This window comes from Harpia harpyja, chromosome 3 (assembly GCF_026419915.1).
Source record: "Harpia harpyja isolate bHarHar1 chromosome 3, bHarHar1 primary haplotype, whole genome shotgun sequence".
Classification (NCBI taxonomy): Eukaryota; Metazoa; Chordata; class Aves; order Accipitriformes; family Accipitridae; genus Harpia; species Harpia harpyja.
In genome coordinates this window covers 74,732,002-74,752,301 of record NC_068942.1, presented here as the reverse complement: position 1 = coordinate 74,752,301, position 20,300 = coordinate 74,732,002, and the positions used below count along the sequence as shown (strand labels likewise).

The 20,300-nt window shown below is 41.0% G+C and overlaps 1 protein-coding gene and 1 long non-coding RNA gene across 9 annotated transcripts in view; one reads left to right on the top strand and one right to left on the bottom strand.

The window, feature by feature from the left end:
• Nucleotides 1-16,522, top strand: part of ZBTB1 (zinc finger and BTB domain containing 1) — a 27,170-nt gene extending 10,648 nt beyond the window's left edge. For 6 of the 8 annotated variants that reach the window (XM_052783413.1, XM_052783408.1, XM_052783409.1 and 3 more), the window contains exon 2: nt 265-3,515. In XM_052783413.1, the coding sequence (XP_052639373.1) occupies nt 285-2,420 (2,136 nt within the window). In that variant the 5' untranslated portion in view covers nt 265-284 and the 3' untranslated portion in view covers nt 2,421-3,515. Of the gene's footprint in view, nt 1-264; nt 3,516-13,040 lie in introns of those variants that run through there. The other 2 variants (XM_052783415.1, XM_052783414.1) reach the window with 2 other exon arrangements.
• LOC128140053 (uncharacterized) lies at nt 10,179-20,300 on the bottom strand. The gene is made up of 4 exons (XR_008234599.1): nt 19,801-20,300; nt 18,923-19,036; nt 14,952-15,035; nt 10,179-11,502 (listed from the first exon to the last, which is right to left on the bottom strand). It is a non-coding gene; the product is annotated as an uncharacterized LOC128140053 (long non-coding RNA).

Here is a 20,300-nt window from a genome sequence, read left to right as displayed (position 1 = left end):
CTGATTGACATGTGTGGTGGTTATGTTTATTAGTTTACTAGTCTTGTTAAGCCTAGTGGTGAGAACATGGAATTATGGATGTTTTCCCTGGCATCAATATTCGTTAAGTAGTTACCAGCAAAGATCTCCAGACAGGAAGCTGTACCACAAACAGTGTGAGAATAGGAAGATCTAGGGAGGAAAAAAATGGCAGTTACTCCCTACGTTTAAGCAGGTTTTGCTTTTTGTGCTTGTGATTTAACAGATGTCTTCTTCTTTATGCAGGGCTATAATTGAAGTACAAGATGGCAAGAACCAGCCACAGCAACTATGTCCTTCAGCAGCTAAACAACCAAAGAGAGTGGGGCTTTCTGTGCGACTGCTGTATCGCTATCGATGATATTTATTTTCAAGCACATAAAGCAGTCCTTGCTGCATGCAGCTCCTATTTTAGGATGTTTTTTATGAACCATCAACACACTACAGCCCAGCTGAATCTAAGCAACATGAAGATTAGCGCTGAATGCTTTGATCTTATTTTACAGTTCATGTATTTAGGAAAAATTATGACAGCCCCTGCCAATTTTGAGCAATTTAAAGTGGCCATGAACTATTTACAGCTATATAATGTACCTGAATGTCTAGAAGATATACAGGATACAGACTCATCTAGTTTAAAATGTTCATCTTCTGCTTCTAGCACCCAGAATAGTAAAATGATATTTGGCGTGAGAATGTATGAAGACACACTTGCTAGAAATGGCAGCGAAGCAAACAGGTGGGGCATGGAGCCGCCAAGTTCAACAGTAAATACGTCCCATAACAAAGAGCCTGATGAAGAAGCGTTGCAGCTGAGCAGCTTCCCCGAACAACTGTTTGATGTCTGCAAAAAAAGCACCACGTCCAAATTCTCTCACACAAAAGAGCGCGTGTCCCACTCACGCCGTTTTGGAAGAAGCTTCACCTGTGACAGCTGTGGGTTTAGTTTTAGCTGTGAAAAGCTACTGGATGAGCACGTGTTAACATGCACTAACAGGCATTCCTACCAAAGTGCCAGGTACTACGGTGCTGAAAAAATAGACTTTACTGAAAAGGACTCTACTTCTAAAATAATCTCCACACAAACAGAGAAATACAAGGGGGACTCGAGCCAAGCTGCGGACGATTCTTCATCTCCTGTATCAAACATCACAAGCAGAAAAAGCAGCACGGTTGCCTCCGAGACATCGGGTGAAGAAGGAAGTAGAGCCTCTGAGAGGAAGAGGATTATCATCAAGATGGAACCAGAGGACAATCCTGCAGATGAGCTGAAGGATTTTAATATCATTAAGGTGGCAGATAAAGACTGCAATGAGTCTTCTGACAATGACGACCTAGATGATGAGCAGGAAGAGCCGCTTTACAGATACTATGTCGAGGAAGAGATCAGAGAGAAGAGAAATGCTCGGAAGACTTTAAAACCCCGTTTATCCATGGATGAGGATGAAAGAAAGTGTTTGAAAAGTCCGCGGCACCTTAACAGGAAGGCTCCGTCAGTGCAGGAAGATGTGGAGAACGCTCCCTGTGAACTTTGTGGGCTAACAATCACCGAGGAAGATTTGTCCTCTCATTATTTATCCAAACACATAGAAAATATATGTGCTTGTGGCAAGTGTGGTCAAATACTGGTCAAAGGCAAGCAGTTACAGGATCATGCGCAGACCTGTGGAGAACCCCAGGATCTGACCATGAACGGTGTCAGAAATTCTGAGGAGAAAATGGACTTAGAAGAAAACCCTGAGGAGCAGTCGGAAATAAGGGACATGATGTTTGCAGAGATGCTAGAGGACTTCAGGGACAGTCACTTCCAGATGAACAGCCTTCAAAAAAAACAGTTATACAAGCATTCTGCCTGTCCTTTCCGATGTCCTAATTGCGGTCAGCGTTTTGAAACTGAAAACCTAGTGGTTGAACATATGTCAAACTGCCTGGAGCAAGATCTGTTCAAGAACTCCATGATGGAAGAGAACGAGAGGGATCACAGACGTAAGCATTTCTGCAATCTTTGTGGGAAAGGATTTTATCAGCGTTGCCACTTGCGGGAACACTATACTGTTCATACCAAGGAAAAACAGTTTGTTTGTCAGACATGTGGGAAGCAGTTCTTAAGAGAGCGCCAGTTGCGGCTCCACAATGATATGCACAAAGGCATGGCCAGGTATGTCTGTTCCATTTGTGATCAAGGAAACTTCCGAAAACATGACCATGTACGGCATATGATATCTCACTTATCAGCTGGAGAGACTATATGCCAGGTCTGCTTTCAGATATTCCCAAATAATGAGCAACTGGAGCAGCACATGGATGTTCATCTGTATACATGTGGAGTATGTGGAGCAAAATTTAATTTGAGGAAAGATATGAGATCTCACTATAATGCCAAGCATTTGAAAAGAACATAAGCGTAAACATACTGTTAAAGCATTAAGTTGGCAGCAGAGAGAACACCAAAGCAAGGCATAAAGTATAGTAGACAAAAATTGAAAAAAAAAAAAAATTGAAAATAAGTCTCTTTTTTATTATTTTTTTTTTAAGACCCTCCTAACCATAGGTGTCTATTTAGGCTCATTAAGTATATAGCTTTGAAAAGCATCATGTGTTCAATTATTACATTTTCACTGTTTCCTAATATCAGTTTCTGTTCTTAATTTTATTGTTTTACTAAGTAGATATACAAATCATTATTTTTAAACTGTAGATTAAAAGCACAATGTTACCCCTTCACTGACTGCTATTAAACAGTTCTCGGATCCATGTCCATAAGATGAGTGCTTTAATATTTCCATGTGTTGTTTCTTCATGTGAAAATTTTAGACCACAGCGATTAATGTGCAAGAGCATAATTGTTTATAATCCCCAAATTAATTTTCAAAATGAAAAAAACCCAATGCCAAGAAATAATCCTTTGCTCTCTGACTCTGCTGTAAGGGCAGAGCTGGCTGTCCTGGTCCTCTGCTTCTTGGCTTTGTTGGAACGTGCATCCCAGGGGTGAGAGCACGTAGGCTCAGTTAAAGCTTGCAGACTTGGACTGGTGTGCGCAAAGGGAAAGGGAGTTAATGACTGTTGGGATAACCAAGGAGTTCCCAGCAGAATGGTCGTTTTCCAGACTTGAAGTCCTAGCAGAACTGTACAGCTGACATTGGCCTTTCTTTTACTGTCTGTACCTACGTGGGTATATATAACTTGCTTATCCTAACATACAAGGGAAGAGTGGCTGTGGTGGATTGCTAGGAATGCAGAATGGTGATGTGCATTGAAGACCTCATTTTTCAGCCTAGCTGTAAATGGTGCCTTGCTGCTTGTGTTGGGAAGTTAAAAGTGGGATGGGTTTGAAGATAGTCCCATTGCTTGGGTGGGGAGGGGAAGGGGTTGTGTGGCTCATGTGAACCTTAGGTTTTTTGTTTCTTGTTTTCATATTTTCTGAATGTTCTGTTTTTCAACAAGAATACAACAAGAAAAGACTGCAGAGTTTGCTTAATAAATGTAAAGATATTTTATGCCTTTTAAGATTTCTTTCTGATTCTAGTATAGCCCTAATCTGCGTAGCTTGTCTCTTAATTTAATTGAATTTAAAAATCCTACTAAGTACCAGCTGACATCAGTTTGAGGCAGTTTGGCCTTTGAGAGAATGACTGGCTTTGACACTTAGGCACCAGCTGTCTAAATGTTTGTTAAGTGCGTGATTTTTAATGGGGGGAGGAAGGGATCCTAATATGTAATGGTGGAGAAAACTATTAAAAAATAAAACCTAGCAGTACCTTCTCCCAGCAAATCTCACTTTATCAAAGAGGGTAGTAATGCTATTTCCCACTGAGCCGTGCAGGGAGGAAAGCAATTTAGATCAGCCATTAAGGCAGTGGGACTAGATGATCACTGTAGGTCCCTTCCAAGTGAAATATTCTATTCTGTCACCTCGCGCGCCAGTGGTGGGGTTGAGAATAGGAGCCAGGAGCTGAGGGTCTAGTCCAGGGCTTTCACGCGCTTGTCGCTGTCAGAGTCGATCTTTGATCCCTTGTTGTTTCTTGGGGGTTACAAGGGGTATCGAGCTTTAATGTTAGACTATTTAGAGAAATTAATACATTCAGAATCTCCACTATAACTATTTAAATTAGTATGAGTTGCCTTGCATTTATTCAGTTTTAAATGTGTATTAGAATTTCTCTTGGTTGCTAGTGTGTGCGTTTATGCAGTGATGGAGAAGGATCCTGCCACCAGACCTCAGTCCTGAGCCGGCAGCTGGCTCCCTGGGCATTGACTGCTTCGGGTGCAGTTTGGGCTGTTAGCGTTTTGCTGTAACTGCTCAGTCCTATGTTTTCTAGTATGATGCTGAAGCCAACCAAGTCCTGAGTAACACTGGGGCCAAAAAGACCATGGATGTGAATGCACTCCAGCATTTCAGTTAATTCAGAGCTTCCCCCTTCTTAGGATTTATTCCACATTCCTCATCCCAACCCAGACTGAAGCTCAGTGTGTAGAAGTTCAAAGAATAAGCGGGATAGGTATTTTAACACTTTTTAGCACTGGAATCAGTGCTAAGGTGATTATAAGACTCTTTAGAAGACAAAATATTTAACTCTAATGATCGTCTTAGAGATGAAGTAGTGAAGTGCTGTAGTGGAAGAGGTGGGAGGGTTAATACACTGCACACACCAATTCTCTGACACACAGGTTATCCGTGACATTATCAGCTATGGCTGGGCTGGGAAAAGCAGCCAAGGGAATCGAGGGAGAACTGGAGGGCGCTGGGGGAGCGGGAGGGCTGAGTGGGAAGGAGTGCCAAAGGCTGGGGGGGCAGGATTAGAGCTGTGCAGTGGGAAGCAAATCCCAAAGGTGGCGTGGAGGGGGTGGCTGGAGGAGTGGATAAAATGTCCTGTAGACGCCTGAGACTGGAGTGAGAATGACTCAGCTTGGCTGGGAGAGCTGTCGGCCTGTGTGATTAGCTCACCACGGCACAAACTCGGAGCGAGGATTGTGTACCAAGTACAGCCAGCCTCTGTGCTGGAAGGACTGCAGTGGCGCAGCAAAGCCTAGATTAAAGACCTTGATGAAAAGGAAGAGGTGACCTCTGCGAACTAAGAGATCATTCCTGAATACAGTGAAGGGCTAAGGGTGATTTATGGAGACTCCTGCTCAGGGTCAGGAGCCCTTGTTTACAATGTATTGGTCTGAACTTGACCCAAAAACATTTCACAAAAAATGTGACTTCCTAGTGTAAGCAGACCTGCCAACTACAGAAGTTAAATGGAGGAACTGGGAATGATGATATTTATGTGTACTGTCTAACTTTATAAACACCCTGGAATACCTTTGGTTTTCAATTATAAGCTGTGTTGTAGTAGCCTTTCAAAGGAAAGTTTGTTAAACCTTCCAACTGAACTTGAATTAATTTTTTTCCTGTTCTTGTGAAACAAAACCCAGTGCCTTGGGAGTTCATGTGTATGAAATGTCTAGGCTAAAGCTCAAAAAGAGCATGAATTGCACTGCAGGTGAGCCTAAGAGTGGATCTACTTGTATGTAGGCAGAGAAAACCAAAATGACTGAAGTAGCCCGAAAAGTGATCAAGGGGAGTATAGGAGAACAAATCAAAGGTACTAAGGCACAAACAAGACAGCCTGGCTTGCAAGTAGATGGGGAGAGTGCTTATGGTGATGTGTAGAAGCATGCAGGGGAGCAGCACGGGACTATTGAAGAAAAGGCCTGGAGTGACAGGAGGAATTTGGCTGCTGTGAACAGGGAGAAGGGGTGGGTGCTGAGGCAGCCTGGGGCTGGTCACTTCTGAGGACAGGGGTGTTCTCCCCAGAATGGGACAGAAGAGTTAAATGAGGGTGTTTCAGCGCTCCTACCATGATAAAAATTACTTACTGTGGAGACAGAATGAAAGCAGACCTGAAAAAAACCCCAACTGCAGTTACGATATCCTAGAAGTCTTGCTGTTACTTGAAGGGTAGTGAAGGGGAGGCAAAAATACTTCAGAGTTGTGTTTCCTCTAACAAATTTGTACTTCTCAGTCATCATAACATAGTTCCTTTGCATCTCCTTACTGCGCTACGTGGACTGTTAGAGTGTAAAAGCACTTAAGGATATTTGAGTGGGGGTGTAAGCATACCACATTGCACAAGGCGTAGCCAGAAAGAGAAGGACTTGCTGGATGCTCTGACTTATATTTTTAAGTGATTTGCTATTTGTATTTTTGGAGGGCCTCTCTCTGTTTTGTTGTTTTCCTCATTTTGGCAGTGGTGTGGGCTGCGACCCTGAAAATAATTTGTAAGTAGCCAGCCTAGCTCTTAGCTTTCAGGATTTACTCAAGGTGAAAAAGAGGGAATTTATGAAGACCTGGAATGAGCCTTAAAATATCACAAAAGCTGTCAAGCTTCTTTTTTGGTTTCAGAGGAGATGTTTCAAATGTTAAATATATATACTTGTAAAAGCTTATTGGCAACTTGTTAATTCAAAGAGTATTTACGTTTGTGTATAATGATATTTGTAGCCAACAGATCTGTGGAGAAGATTTGAATAGAGTATCACAGAATTCTAAGAATTTATGCTTTTATTAGGGGACTTCTCTATTTAATATTTTCAGTTAATGGAGAAAATACAATTCAGCATATTTTTTATTCAAAGCTGAAGACAGAAAATGTACTGCCCTGGAGAATACATTAAAAATACTTTGTTATAAAAGTGAATACTTTGACTACACTATTGTATTTGAACACTAGTGCTAAACCATCAAGAGTATCTCGCCTATTGGTGAGGACCTAAGTTTGCTCCTGAAGGCAGTGCCACCTTGAGCTCTGGCAGACCCTTCCTCCTCCCCACCTAGTTCCAGCTCTCATATCCCGTGTGTGCCACCCTCTCCATTGTCAAAAAGCACGTATTTATGTAGCTTCACAATGAACTGAATCAAACAACGGTCTTTTTTTTATTCCCTTGGGGCTATTTTTTGGCTGGACCAGTTCCCCGCTGTGCTTCCCTCTCCGCCTCTATGTCAGATCTTGTGCTAGCACAATAGAAGGGGTGGCACGAGGGGAGAAGTGAGTGGCTGGGGGGGGGCTCGTTTGCTTAAACGAGCTGTGCCAGAACTCAAAGCACGTCCCAAGCTTAACTCTGTCTCTGTCTCCCCCAAGCATCCTCGTGGAAGCTGAACTCTTACATTCATCTATTTCCTGATAAGGAAAAAAGGCAGCCCAGCCTCTTACATACAAATGAGACACATCTATGCTATCTGCCCTCTTTATGAGAACTGGAAACCTTCCTGCATTCAGCTCAGCCCTCAAATATGCTCTGGAGCTTTCTTAGTCTTTCTTGAAACAGACTATGTAGTGCTCCACGCCACTGGGTTCGTGTGGTCGGCCTGGCCAGAGGCCAGGAATGAGCTGGGCCCCTTGTCCGGCCAAACACCAGGAATGGCTCCCACCTTCCTCTGGTCTTTGTGCCCTCCAGCTGTGGATACAGATGCAGCTGTGCTGCCCACATGCTTGGCAGCTGGGCCCCCGCTCTCCTGCTGCCCTGTGCCCCTCGCTGGTCACGATGTGTGCGTTTCTGGGTGTGGCGATGAGGGGAGACAGTCATCTTATTTTTGGTCTAATACTGAAAGCTTGGGATAATTCCTTGTGTAAGTTAAGGAGATGTTGGCAGTTATCTCTTACTATCCCTGTGTGCCTGCTTCTGACTTTTAAGTGCTTCCTAATCTGAAAGGGTTAAAAATCAAATATTCTTGACTTCCCTAATTCTCAGTTGGTTTGATGCTTGTCACAGATTTAAAGACCTACAAGATGAAGCATGACTAATTTGACTTTATAAAGTCTGCTGAAGGCTAGAAATTAGGAGCATTTTTAAAAGCTGACATTTCTGTAGTTCTCAGCTATAAACCAGTTTTCTGTGTTTTCTTCCAACTTCCAAAAAACTAAAATATTGCTGTACAGTGTATTCTTGAGACGTGTTAGTAGGCTGAGATTTTGAAGGGGGAAGCTGCCAAAAAACAGGACACATTTTATAAATTAAGTGTCTTCTGCCACTTTTACAGTCACTTCTACAATTCTGGAATTAATTGTGATTTTATTTTATTTTTTCATGCAGAAAGGCAAATCTTAATTTGTTACAGGGCAACAGAGCTCATGACTCAGGATTCAGTTCATCACGACTATAAATATTCAGCCCTGAAACAAACAGCCCATGTTCCTTTTCATGTACTTGAATGACCAGTGCCAACTTTACAAGAGAAATGCTATCGGATTTTTATTTGGGTCATTTTTGCCTTCAAATGTCCTGTAGGGTTCGGGGGGGTTTTTTATTTAAGTTGTAGGAAAACAATATCATGCATCATGCTTTTAGAGGAACGGTTTTCAGTAATTTGTGTACATTCCCTATATAAAAGTAGTTGAAAATATGTTTTTAAAGTTTCATATTAATGTATTCAAGAGAACATAACAAAATTATGAGATGAGAAATCAGCAGATAGTCCAAGGCCAGATTTTGACTGTCTGTTTGTTTTGCCTAGCTAGCATGGCACACCTCACCCCAAGAACCCAGAATTTCAGAAGTGGTCAGTATCTTTGATTCTCTTGCAAGAAAATGAAAAGGTTTAATCCTTTCCTGTGCCTTCTGGCATACTAAAACTATAGTAAATCCTCCTGCAGCTACAACCACAAAAACAATGCTGCATCTAGCATTTCCAGTGGGAGAAAAAAAAAATTAGCCCTTTCAGAGTTGTTAAAGAACTTCCCTCTCTGACAAAAGTCCTCATGCTGCTATTGTTTTTGCTCAAATTCAGCTGTGATTTGCATCAGTGAGATTTTTGGGGTGTACTTTTTTTTTTGGTTGCAAATAAGAGATGATCTTAGATAAGTATGTCTTGTGGTTCTGTAGACATCCCAAGACTCCTGACAGGGAATGGGAAGAGAGCATTCCTTAAAGGCCTCCAAACCCTGGAAGCTGTGTGGATTGTGGGAAATCTACTGGAAGTCAGGACTGTCTGCAAATCCTTGGTTTCTCAACCTGTCTGTCAGGCAAAGTGCCACCAGTGTCAGCAATTGCCAAGGTCTATGCAGCAGCAGCATTGCCAACATGAAAGCTGCAAGAATCAGTCTTTCCCCATCTCCCCTGATGACAAGGTTGCTATTTTAAAAATTCATCCTTTTGGCTCTTCTGTTTGCCTTCTGTTTTTTGAAATAGGAAGATGTGCTTTACTCCTGTTTTAAAGCAATGACTAGGGCTAAGAACTTGCCTTTTTTAATAGTTCTCACATGTTCAATTGAACCTACACAAGTCAGTAATACCTATTCTCTCCTTTTTTTTGGTAACCATCCCACTACATTGGGGATGGTCACCAGAGGGACTTCTGCTTCTGACTCCCCAGAGAATGAATGGGAGAAATAATACAATGTCCTTCTCTGCATGGCAAAAGCCCCAAGACCATGAAAGTTTGTGGAAATGCAGATATGCTGGCTAAAAATAGGGTTTGCTGAATACCATAGATTACTTTTTGTTTTGGTAATAGATACAACCACACGTCTGGTACTAGTTATGCTCCTTTCTTTTACACAAGTCATCGTTAGAGAATTTACTCAGCATGCTAAAGATGGTGCCTCTGTTTCCTCCCTGCCTATGGGGTTCCTAGTGGTACCTACTGGGAGAGTCTCCCAGCTACCAGACTACTGAGGTTCTGGTTTCTAGCCATTGGTTATTTAAGAGATGAAATCTAGACTACCCCTCCTTCAGGAAAAGGATAGATACAGTAGTATTGTAGAAGGAGGAAATGCAGGGTAGGATCCCTTGGAACTGATGGAAGAAATTGTCTTAGTGTGCCCCACAGCCCAGGAGAGAGCTTGGATCTCTGAGCTGCATTGTTATCAGGTAGATTAAATATAATTTGTGTACACTTACATATGCTGTAAAACATGACACTGGCACAGTCTGCACACCTGGAAGTATGACGATTAGTCCCACCTAGTCTGCTTTCAGATGGGGTTGTTTCACTTAGATTTTACTGGCTGTTGCTAACATGGTCAGTTCTGCCAGAAAAAGACGGAGGACCTGATGAACAGTAACTTAAAAATGGCAAAATAAGTCAATTAAGACACAAGAAATCTTACAGTAATTGTTACAATTCTTTCAGCTTTAGTTGCTCTGCAAAAAGTAGTTCAAAGGCAGCTTCCTTTGGAGAATGTTTATTTGATCAAGTTCAGTGTGGCTTAGACCCCCAAATAGAAATACTGGCTTCAAACAGAGCACTACTATGAAAGTAGGAATAGTCTGTGGCCTTCCAGACCTCACAAGCTATGTTGGTTTGTTACACAGAGTCAAAACAAAGATGTCCCTTAAAACACATATACATTAATTCAGTGTATTTCACACACTACAATCTTCTATCTCAGATCTGCTTTTCTCCCCAGTGACTGGGGCTGTGCCAAAGTTACCGAGATCCTGCATGAACTATAGACTTCTCAGTAAAAAGCATATATGGTATGATTGGACCATCCAAGCTACTTAGATCAATACGAGAACAGGCTTTGAGTGCTGCTGCTCCTATTTACTAAGCTTGAAGTACTACATCCTTTGGATTTTGGAACAGTGCTTATCTTTGCTTCTTGATTCCCTTTACATTGTAGAAAGCAGGGTGAGGAAGAACCCAGTAGGTGCTTCTCTTTTAAATGGAGTCTGGAAGATCTTGTTAGCTGGGGGGGTGTTATTTTTTTTTGTTTTTTCAGGTCCTTAGCTGGCTGAATCTTCAGACTTCTAATAAATGCGCTAAGCATTAAAAAATCATTATTAATACATGATGAGATATGCCGAGTTCAACCACTTAATGCAACGGTCAAACCCATGCAGATGCTATTAGTACAGGAACCTGATATCATGCCAAAACTGGAGAGTTATCTTTGATCTATCTCCAGATCCTCCTTTTATTTGTAAACATCCAGCTAATCACAGACTTCCTCCGACTTTTATGAAGTGGAAGAAACTGCATCCTTTGTAACGTCTCTGAAGTGCTTTAACTTTGCAGATGTGCATGGATTTGTGTGATGGGGAGGTGTGAGCTCCATCTGGTGGCTAACCGGAAACGTGCATATTTCTATTCAAAAAGCTCAAACGTTTCTACAGTTGAGCAGAGTTCACTGTGTGAAGAGTGAAGCAGATCCTCTTGCAGCTGTGCATTCCTAAAACAACTTATGTTTTTAGGGTAGCTAGAGGATTTTAGAGTCTGGGAGGAGGGCACAACATTCTACGTCTAATCTAGCTTACTGTGGGCTAAAAGCTATTACCCATGCCAGCAGTTCTCTGGTGTTCACAGTTCTGTATGTACACCACACCACCACAGTTGGCACTGATTAACAGTATTTTTGCAGTCTCATCAGAAAAATGTAATTTAATATTCACAGGCAACCCACCTTCCCACACTCAGCAGTGATCCCACACAGCATAGTCGATGTATTTGAGGGCGGTGGTGTAAAGAAGCTCTGTCATGCTGCGTGAGTTGTGTATGATCTGCAAATAACAGAGATCTTTGACTGTAAAATGCAGGCCGGCATCTTAATAAACAGCAGTGTTAAACACTGATGTTGCCTAGGGAAAAATAATGTTCACATGCATACTGTAGTTAGGATACCTTTTTTTCTCCTTTGTTAGTTTACAAACAAAAAAAGGCATTTCCTGACCTTTGAGCTAGTCAAATAAGAGCTACTTTGAGATAATTGCATCAGTCCAATGAATTCCCCTCCAAGATCTGAAGAATGTATTAGGTAGACACATGGACTTGCTGCCAGAACCAGCAGTACTTTGAAGCCAGCAGTTTGCACGAGACCTGCTTCCCCATGTTCACATCGCCCTCCTGGCATGAAACAAAAGCCATTGGTCCCAGATTGCTTTTTTGCCTGCCATCAAGTATGTATGTGACATGCCACAGAGGGCAGATGTAACACACAGACAATTCTGGGCCTGGCCACATGTCACATGGGGCATCCTATAATGGGCACTGAAGTGTGGAGCACCACTCTCAAGGCTTTCCTCTCAAAGGTGTGCCAGGAAATTCAGCCCTGAGCTGGCCTTGAGGATGCTCTAGCAGGTAAGTAATGCAGACAGCTGACAAACCTGGCTTCACATGCAGCCTTGAAGCCTTTCCTGCTCTGCAGTGTAGACACAAGCACTTGGTCCACCAGGGCTGCCACAGTGTGCATAGAAACATCAAGTGTAAATTAGCCAGAAGTGGGACAATTGTATACTTTGTACAATATGATTTACATATCAAGAGAAAGAAGTCAGTATACCAAGAACCCCCCCCGAGGATTGTATTTAAAAGTTACATCCACACGTTTCCAATTTCTCGATTGTTCGTATCGGATACAAAGCTGCTCATATTTGTCATAAATTAGTTTGGTTGAAAGAGACTTACAGGAATCGTAAATATTTATATCATTTGTCTGCGTTTAACCTAAAATAAGAATTTGGGGAGGGGCATTAAGTAAATATATAACAGTTATCTCTGAGTTAGGCAAGGGAAAAAAAAACCCAAACAGAGGCAAATATGAAGCAGTAAGAAATATTCCAGGGTGGGGGTGTTCCAAGCTATGAGAAGTCCAGGCTGAGGGGAAATAATACTCGTGCAATTTTCTGAGCATCCAGTAAGCCAAGCCATAAACCACTGCTGGAAAGTAACACATACAGTATCAAAAATAACTTCTGGGAGGCTTGGGAAGTGAAGTTTTTCTTCAGCAAATCTTTAGCTGTTTTGAAAATGGAAGGCAAAGGAGAAAGAAACAAACAAAAGTTTCTGAAACAAGATCAAAACATTGTTTAAGGTTAAGTTGTGTTTTGGTGGGGTAAGGGCTGAAGGAAATGAACCGTATAGCTTTTAAAGAGAGTTCCTGACTGTGGTGGGTGCTCTGAATATAACTGAAGGATGGGTATTTGGAGCAAAACCACACCATAGTGAGGTGGGAGGGGCCACATCATGCTAGCAAATACAGTACTGGAGTGTGGGCTTCTGACCTTTAATATTTTTCTTGCATTTCTTTTCTGCATGGCAGTAGTGAAATAGGGACTTCTAAGCTTCTGAACAACTGAGAGAACCAGGTTTGAAGAAGACATGAGGAAGAACGGGTCGACAAAAGATTTCATAAAAACTCAGAACCGCGTGTGCCAGATCTGAATTGGCACCACCTTTGCTTTTTTGACATGCTGCAGCAGTCGCAAAAGGCACCAAAACAGTCAAATTAGAACATGCAGTAAAAGTTGTTTTGGACTCTTCTCTGTATTATAAAACTTACTTTTTTTTGTAACTATTATTTACACCTGTTAAAAACAAATTTGAAGTCTCCTTTCATGGAGCAGACAGCCAAAAGAGGCAGATGCCAGGTGTTACAGGCTGCACTGAAATGAGTTTGCAGAATTTGCTATTCATGTGCTGGAGTGCTCCTTTTCTGAAATGAGGCTTCTTAGTTTCTGTCAAAAACTGTTCAGATTTTTTAGTTCAAACATTAGAAGTGTATACTCGTGAACTAAAACTTATGTATTTTCAGACAGTTACACTGCTAAACTATCGAGTGTTAAAAAAGAGGAAAAACAATTTAATCTGGAGTACAAGGTGAAAAAAAAAATCTTAAAAACTGAGGACAGAGGGTCCCTGAGGAAGGACAGGATGGTGAGAAAGATCCAGCTGACCTCATTCCCCCTGCTGCCATGATCATCATTTGCAAGCTGAAGAGGACCTTCCATGGAGCACAGTGCTTGTATGTGGAGAGTAAAGAAATGGTGCTCTGGTCTTATACAAGAATGGTGAAAAATTTTTAACAACAAGGAGATAAGTAAATGTGAAATAATCTTCACAGGGCACAGGGTGCCCCTTGTTCTGGATCTAAGCCTTGCAAAAGCTGGCTTGAAGAAGAGAATCAGGCATTCATGTTCAGATTTGAGCATTTTAGGAATCCTAATGTTTCCAGATAAATTAACGGGGAAAAAAAACCTAACCAAAAAACCAGCAAGGCAGTAAATGTTTCAAATTAGGGCCAGCATGGATTAAAAAAGTATTAATTTCTTTTGCTTCCCCCAGACAACAGTGGATCAGATTGAGACATGTAAGCAGACTAAACATGCTGATCTATATTCTGCTGTAGTTACGCATCTTACTAATTCTACTCATGACTATAAAAGGATGTTTCATTGTTTAGTATAAGTGTTATCTCAAGAAGAGTCTGTCTATAATTTTATTTAAAATTGGCATAATTATCATTACTGTTGTTACGAAGTGTGTAAAATATTGTCTGTATTGCAGCTTGTATAGGGCATGTGTCTGTGCTTGCTTTACTCTTTTTGAGTTTATAAAGTTGCTATACAAATGCAAGAAAAGATGTTCAGATATCTTTGAATGTGGTTCCTTAATCTAATTACATAGCCCCCAACATTTCAGCATATAGCTGTTGAAGGTATTAGCTCTATTAACACATAACACCTTAAACATTAATATAGGCCTTTTAAAAGCCTTCAGTGCAATATTGGAATGCTGACACTTCAGTCCCAGTGGCTGTGCTGGAGCAAAGGGGAAGATCGTGAATATCTGGGCAAAGCCACATACCACTGGGGCCTCTGCAGGGAGAAGGCACAATATAGCTGGGAAATCTAATAGAAAATGGGATGTCCTTTCCATAGAGAACAGGAAGGATCTTCACAGTAGGACCACCATGAAGCAGGAGAGAAGGGAAATATGTTTACAGCATCACCTAAAGATAGGCCTTCAACAGTCTACTAAGAGCAGGACGTCTAGAACAGGCTGTAACTGTTCTGTAACTTAGCAATTATTTGTAGTCTATGTAGAGTATCAGTGAAGACATTCCAGGTTAGTTTTCATCATCTTTAAACCTTACTCTGTGCTTTGATACAGTATCTTTAATAAAATATTCTTACAAACCTGCTTATTACTCTCATTTAATTCCATTTTATACCTAAGTTAATAACAGTCCCGGCAACAGGGTGAAGTTCCAGTTACCACCTGCTTCATCTGCTCCTGCTTTTTTCCCATTTACATGCTAAGAATGACAAGAGGGAAAACTAAGATGAGTAAAAATCAAATAATCATAGGAATGAGAAAATAAGAGACATTTATAGCACTGCTACAGTTCAATTATAAAAATTCTTCACACTAAACATTTAAGTGAATCTGAGAGTTAATCAAATTATACTGATCTCTGAGTATGAAGTATTAGTCTTTGCCTGTGTTTACATTTCCCTTGTTTAAGACTTATTATTTTCCAGCTTTACAATTAGTGCCAATAATTGCAGTATGTTGTTTAACCCCATTCACAGCAGTTCTAGACAAAGTTCTCTGTTTTTATTTATTCACCCCCTGGACCATATAGAGTATCCTTTTAATATCTTCAGACAAGACCAAGCAGAGTTCAAATATACTGGAAGGTAAGATTAGAATTCAAACTAATCCTGGCAAGGAGCAGACATGATCTGAAAACATAAGATGTTATTTAATAGGAACAAGTGCAAGCTGGAATCATTAGCTGTTCAAGTAAAGGAACAGCTGCTTAATTTCCATTAAAAAGAACCAATACGTTATTTTGGATCAAATTCTGAAAATGAGTCTGCAACATCATGCTGTTGCAAATAAAGGTAAAAACTGAAATGCCTAAACTGGAGTATAATCTGCTCCTTCAGAACTGCTGCGGTGTGAGCTAGTAACATCTCCAGTTTTGATCATGGCACTTGAAAAATAAGAAGTTGCATGCAGAGGATGCAGGAGAAAGCAATGAGAATGACTAGAAGCTGAGAAAACTTTGCCTTTGAGCACAGATTGAATGATTTTAGGTCATCTTACAGAAGAGATGAAAGAGGGGAAATGATGATTTTCATATATATAAAAGCTGGTTGCAAAGAAAAATAGAATAACATTTTCTCATATCCACAATCAATAGGAATAGAAATAATTCCCTTAAATTGCAAGAAAGGAGGTTTTGGTTAGGCACAAAATGAGACTGAATGACCTATTGAGCTCCTTTTCTGATCTGATTCTATAATTGCTTGCAAACTATCTGCTTTCAAGTCCCTTATTTATTACTGTCAGTAGAGCTGGCACTGGCTGCAAGAAAAGGAGGCTGCAGTTACAGGAAAGTAAAGAACTGTCTAAGACTGTCTAAAATGCACAGCGCACCAGTTTATCTAGTTATCACTAGTGATACTAACCTCAGCTTCTAATCATGCTTCAGCAAACTGTCAGAAGTCTATGTAAATGAATGTGCTTTAAAACCACTTAATTATAAAATAATTATTCCTTGAAACATCAAGCATTAGTTTAATCAGTGTTGACAACTTCCATGATTTTATTGAGTCTAATCAATTTGAGGCAGCCTGTTTTTAGTTGTGAGATGGTATAATCAGCTATTTTATTTATTAAAAAAAAATAGCTCTGCAAATTACATGGAAAATCATAAAAGTGTAAGCCGAACATACGCTTAACATTAAAAAGCCAGAAGGTGAATAAAGCCACGTGTGTTTTTTAAGCTCTTAATTTTAAACTAGGTTTATAATTTTAGGAGATCTGACTCATGATTTTTGAACTTCTGGTTTGGCAATACCAAATTACCGTGCCCCATATTCTGCTGTTCTGAATATTTCCATATTACTGATCATGCATTTGCGTAATTTGCCAAAAACACGTTATACTGATTTGCAGAACTTTGTTATTCACAAAAACAAAGGAACACTTATTTAAGAACAATCATGTATTGTGGCTGCCTTTCAAATTAACAAGGAGCATCTATGTGCAAAAAGTGGAGGTATATAAAAACCACAAAAAAGTTACATAGTTTCTCCCATATACACTACAATTTTTAACACAACAGCACCTTGTTAGAAGAATCTGTTGTCATTTCATACACTGGTAGTTCTTGTCTAAATTCCAGTTACTAGACATATATTCACAAACATAAACGAGATGAAGAATTTCAGTGATGAAAAGGTACTTTGACAAAGTATTACTCGTTCTTAGAACAGCTGTTGCTTAGATTTTTCTGAACTGATCGCTGTATTGTAATTCATTTATCCTCACCAATACAATCTGACTTATGCAATTTTCTGGATAGTTTTACTAGGGAAATGGATACAAGGGAAACGGATACCATAATTTAAGGTCTAAGATCTGATTGTCAAACGTGAACAGACCATTGCATTTCAGCTTTATCATTTTAATGATCCATGTGGCTGATGTCTGATTGAACTGTAACTTGTGTTCACTCCTATTTTTATATTATGTTGCCTTATGAAATATGTGGGAAAAAAATCTTCCTTTTATCAAGATAAAGGTTGAGTTCTCAGTTCTGCTCCAGATACTAAGCTCTTGCTTCACTGGAGAAATCTAAATATAATCTTCATTTCTGGCTGGGTGGTGTAATGGAGAATAGCCTACAGCATATTACATAAGGCTGCCAAACAGGAGACATGGGTGCATTATCGATCCTAAAAACAAATAAATGGATCAGAAAGAGGCCTGCTACTTCCAGAGGCACCAGCTTGCTCTTCTGGAAGTTAATATGAAAATATGGCTTACAGATTCAGGATGGGGGAATAACAGTGAATGTTTTGTTAAAGGGAAAATCAAACTTGTGCTGAAGTCCTCACCATAAAGCTCACTCTTTAATTTCTGAACCAGTCTGTTTGGCTCACCTATAACATAACTGCATATGAAGCAACATAAAAGAAAATCATGTGGCTCTTCCCATATGAGAGGATGACTGCATAGATGAGTTGGTTCACAAATTGTGCTGCAACTCTCAGAGAACTGCTGACAAAAAGCAGGCTTGTAATAGCTCTGCTGAGAAGAGAAAATAAGTCTAATGAGGTTTTAGAGGTTGCTCCCTCTAGTTAGACTGGACTTTCTCTAGGGACATCAGTAAGAGATGAGAGATGATGGCAAGAACTTCACGTGAACTTCTGATTAGGAACAAAAGCTTAAAAAGCAGCTCAGAGCTATATGTATCATTGTACAAGAAGAAAACAGCACCTGCGTGCTCAGCTGGAAAAGAAATACTTCTGCAACAGCCCAAGTGAAGTATTTGGTAGCCTGAGTCTAGGACCTTTTGATTTTTCCTGAGAACGGCGATGAGTGTGTCACGCCATTAGCATTAAAATGGTACGCTCATACATTCCTCCAAGATCTTTTCCCCAAATTTACTATAGCAAAATAACAATTCAAAAGATGAAATAAATAGGACTGAGGGAGTACTATCAGGGTAAGTAGTAATCCAGTCAATGCAAACACCTCTTTAGCAGGTTATCAGCACATCTGGATATCAGCACAACCGTATCAGGGCCATACTAGTTACTGGGCCAAGGACACCCCAGACAAGTTTTGTCTGGAGCTGTTGTATGTATTTTGTGCCTGGGCTGATAAAACTTACAGCTAAAAGCTTTGGGCCAAATTAATGAAATGTCACTTCTAAAATCTGATAAAACCTGTTTGATTACAGCTACACTTAAATGAGATATCAAATTAATTTTGCTGCTTAATGTGCTAATCAATATTGTTGTGTTATTTCTTAGTCCGTATGTTCTTTCCATCCCTTGTTTCGATACATACGTTTTTGAGGCAGGAATCCTCTTTTTACTCGGAAATAACTGGGTCTGAGTTTGTACTGCAGCTATCAAAACAGGGTTCTTGTGCATTACTAGTGCTTCTAAGGGACAGTCCTCACAAGGATACCAATAATAAATAACATCAACTTTTCAGCTGAAATGGAATTTATCAACTAACTCTCTTTGTATTGCTCTGGCATTTCTCCCTGCTCCGTATGATACAATCAATTGAATGAAGTAGCAGTGAATTATAGGAAGAGATAGTTCAGTGATGAATCAGTCACTGGTCTAACTACAAGAGAAACTGACACCCTTCCCATCAAAGAAATCTGCATACCATGTATACAGAGCAGCTCCTGTTGGAGGTAGGGAGAGCTGAGAGTTCCCATTTGCCATTGACTTCTTTCAGATTTCTCGAAGGTCAGAACCCGTGTGAAAAAAAGACCAGGATCTGTGGAAGAATAAGTTATTTAAGCATGTACAGTATTTACCATCAGAAATTGAAGCTCCTCCACCTCAAAACTACATACACACATACTACACAAAAGAGGTGGAATCCTCATGTTTTGTAAAAAGGCTTTGAAAAACACACTACTTGAAACAAGTGTGGTTTTGAACGGGACTTAAGAGTATCTGTAATAACCGCATGAACACAGATCATTCTCGGAAAAGCTGTTAACATTTTTTATGAGGGCTGCTATAGCATAATGCTGAAGACTGGGGACAAAATTAATGAAAGATGATTTAAGCATACAGCATATTTAATCCTTCTCTCACGTAACACATAAAGTCTATGGGTAGCAGACTTTTAGCCACACTTTTAAAGGAGGTATCCAAAAGGAGCTACTCACTAAGCCTCTGAGGAAAAAAGATCTCGGCATGGTTATTTTGCTCTCCTTACTAGAACTGGAATATTTTGAAGTGTTTGTCTCAAAGTAAGGAGGAATAATTTGGAGGAACCACAACAGATTTTCATGTTTAATGTATTTTCATCAAAGCACTTGCCTAGCTGCGAGTTAATAGCTTCGTAGCTTTTGCTAAATGTAGGCGTGACATTTTACATTAGCACAACAGACAAAAATTTGGAGGCGTTTCAAGAATGGTCACCACGCAGAAACACGCAGCAACAGGGCTCCCCAACCCCCTAACTACTTCTTTCAGAGGGGAAAGCCAGACGCCATACCCTGCCTTCTGGTACCAGGGCTGGCCACCTACCACCTCAGTAGCGACAACAGCACTGACAACAGGCTCCTGCGGTTCAGGGCGGCCGGGCGAGGGGAGAAACCGCCCTCGCTGCCCCTGAGAGGGGATGTGCGCAAGGAGGGCTGTCAGCCTGCCAAGTTTTAGCCAAAATAAGGCTAAAAACTGCCTCAGCCTCTGCTCGCTGCGGGACTTTCCCTCTGCCATAGAGGGAGGGCGCGAAGCCGCTGCGGAGAGTTTTCCTCAGCCTGGCGGCACCTCAGACCCCGCCGGGGGTCGCGGCGGCGGAAGGAAACGGCTCGGCGGCCGTTTCGCCCTGACAAGACGGGGAGTGGCGGGGCGGGGGCGGCTGGCAAGATGGAGGGGGAATGAGGTGGGGAGGGGAAGGTTGAATTTCTGCCGCCTTGCGACCAAATAAGGGTAAATTATCCCACCAGCCGGCGGCTGGCTGGGAGATGACACGCAGCGCTGGACCGAACTATCAGGAATTACGAACACCGGGAGGCGAGCTGCGA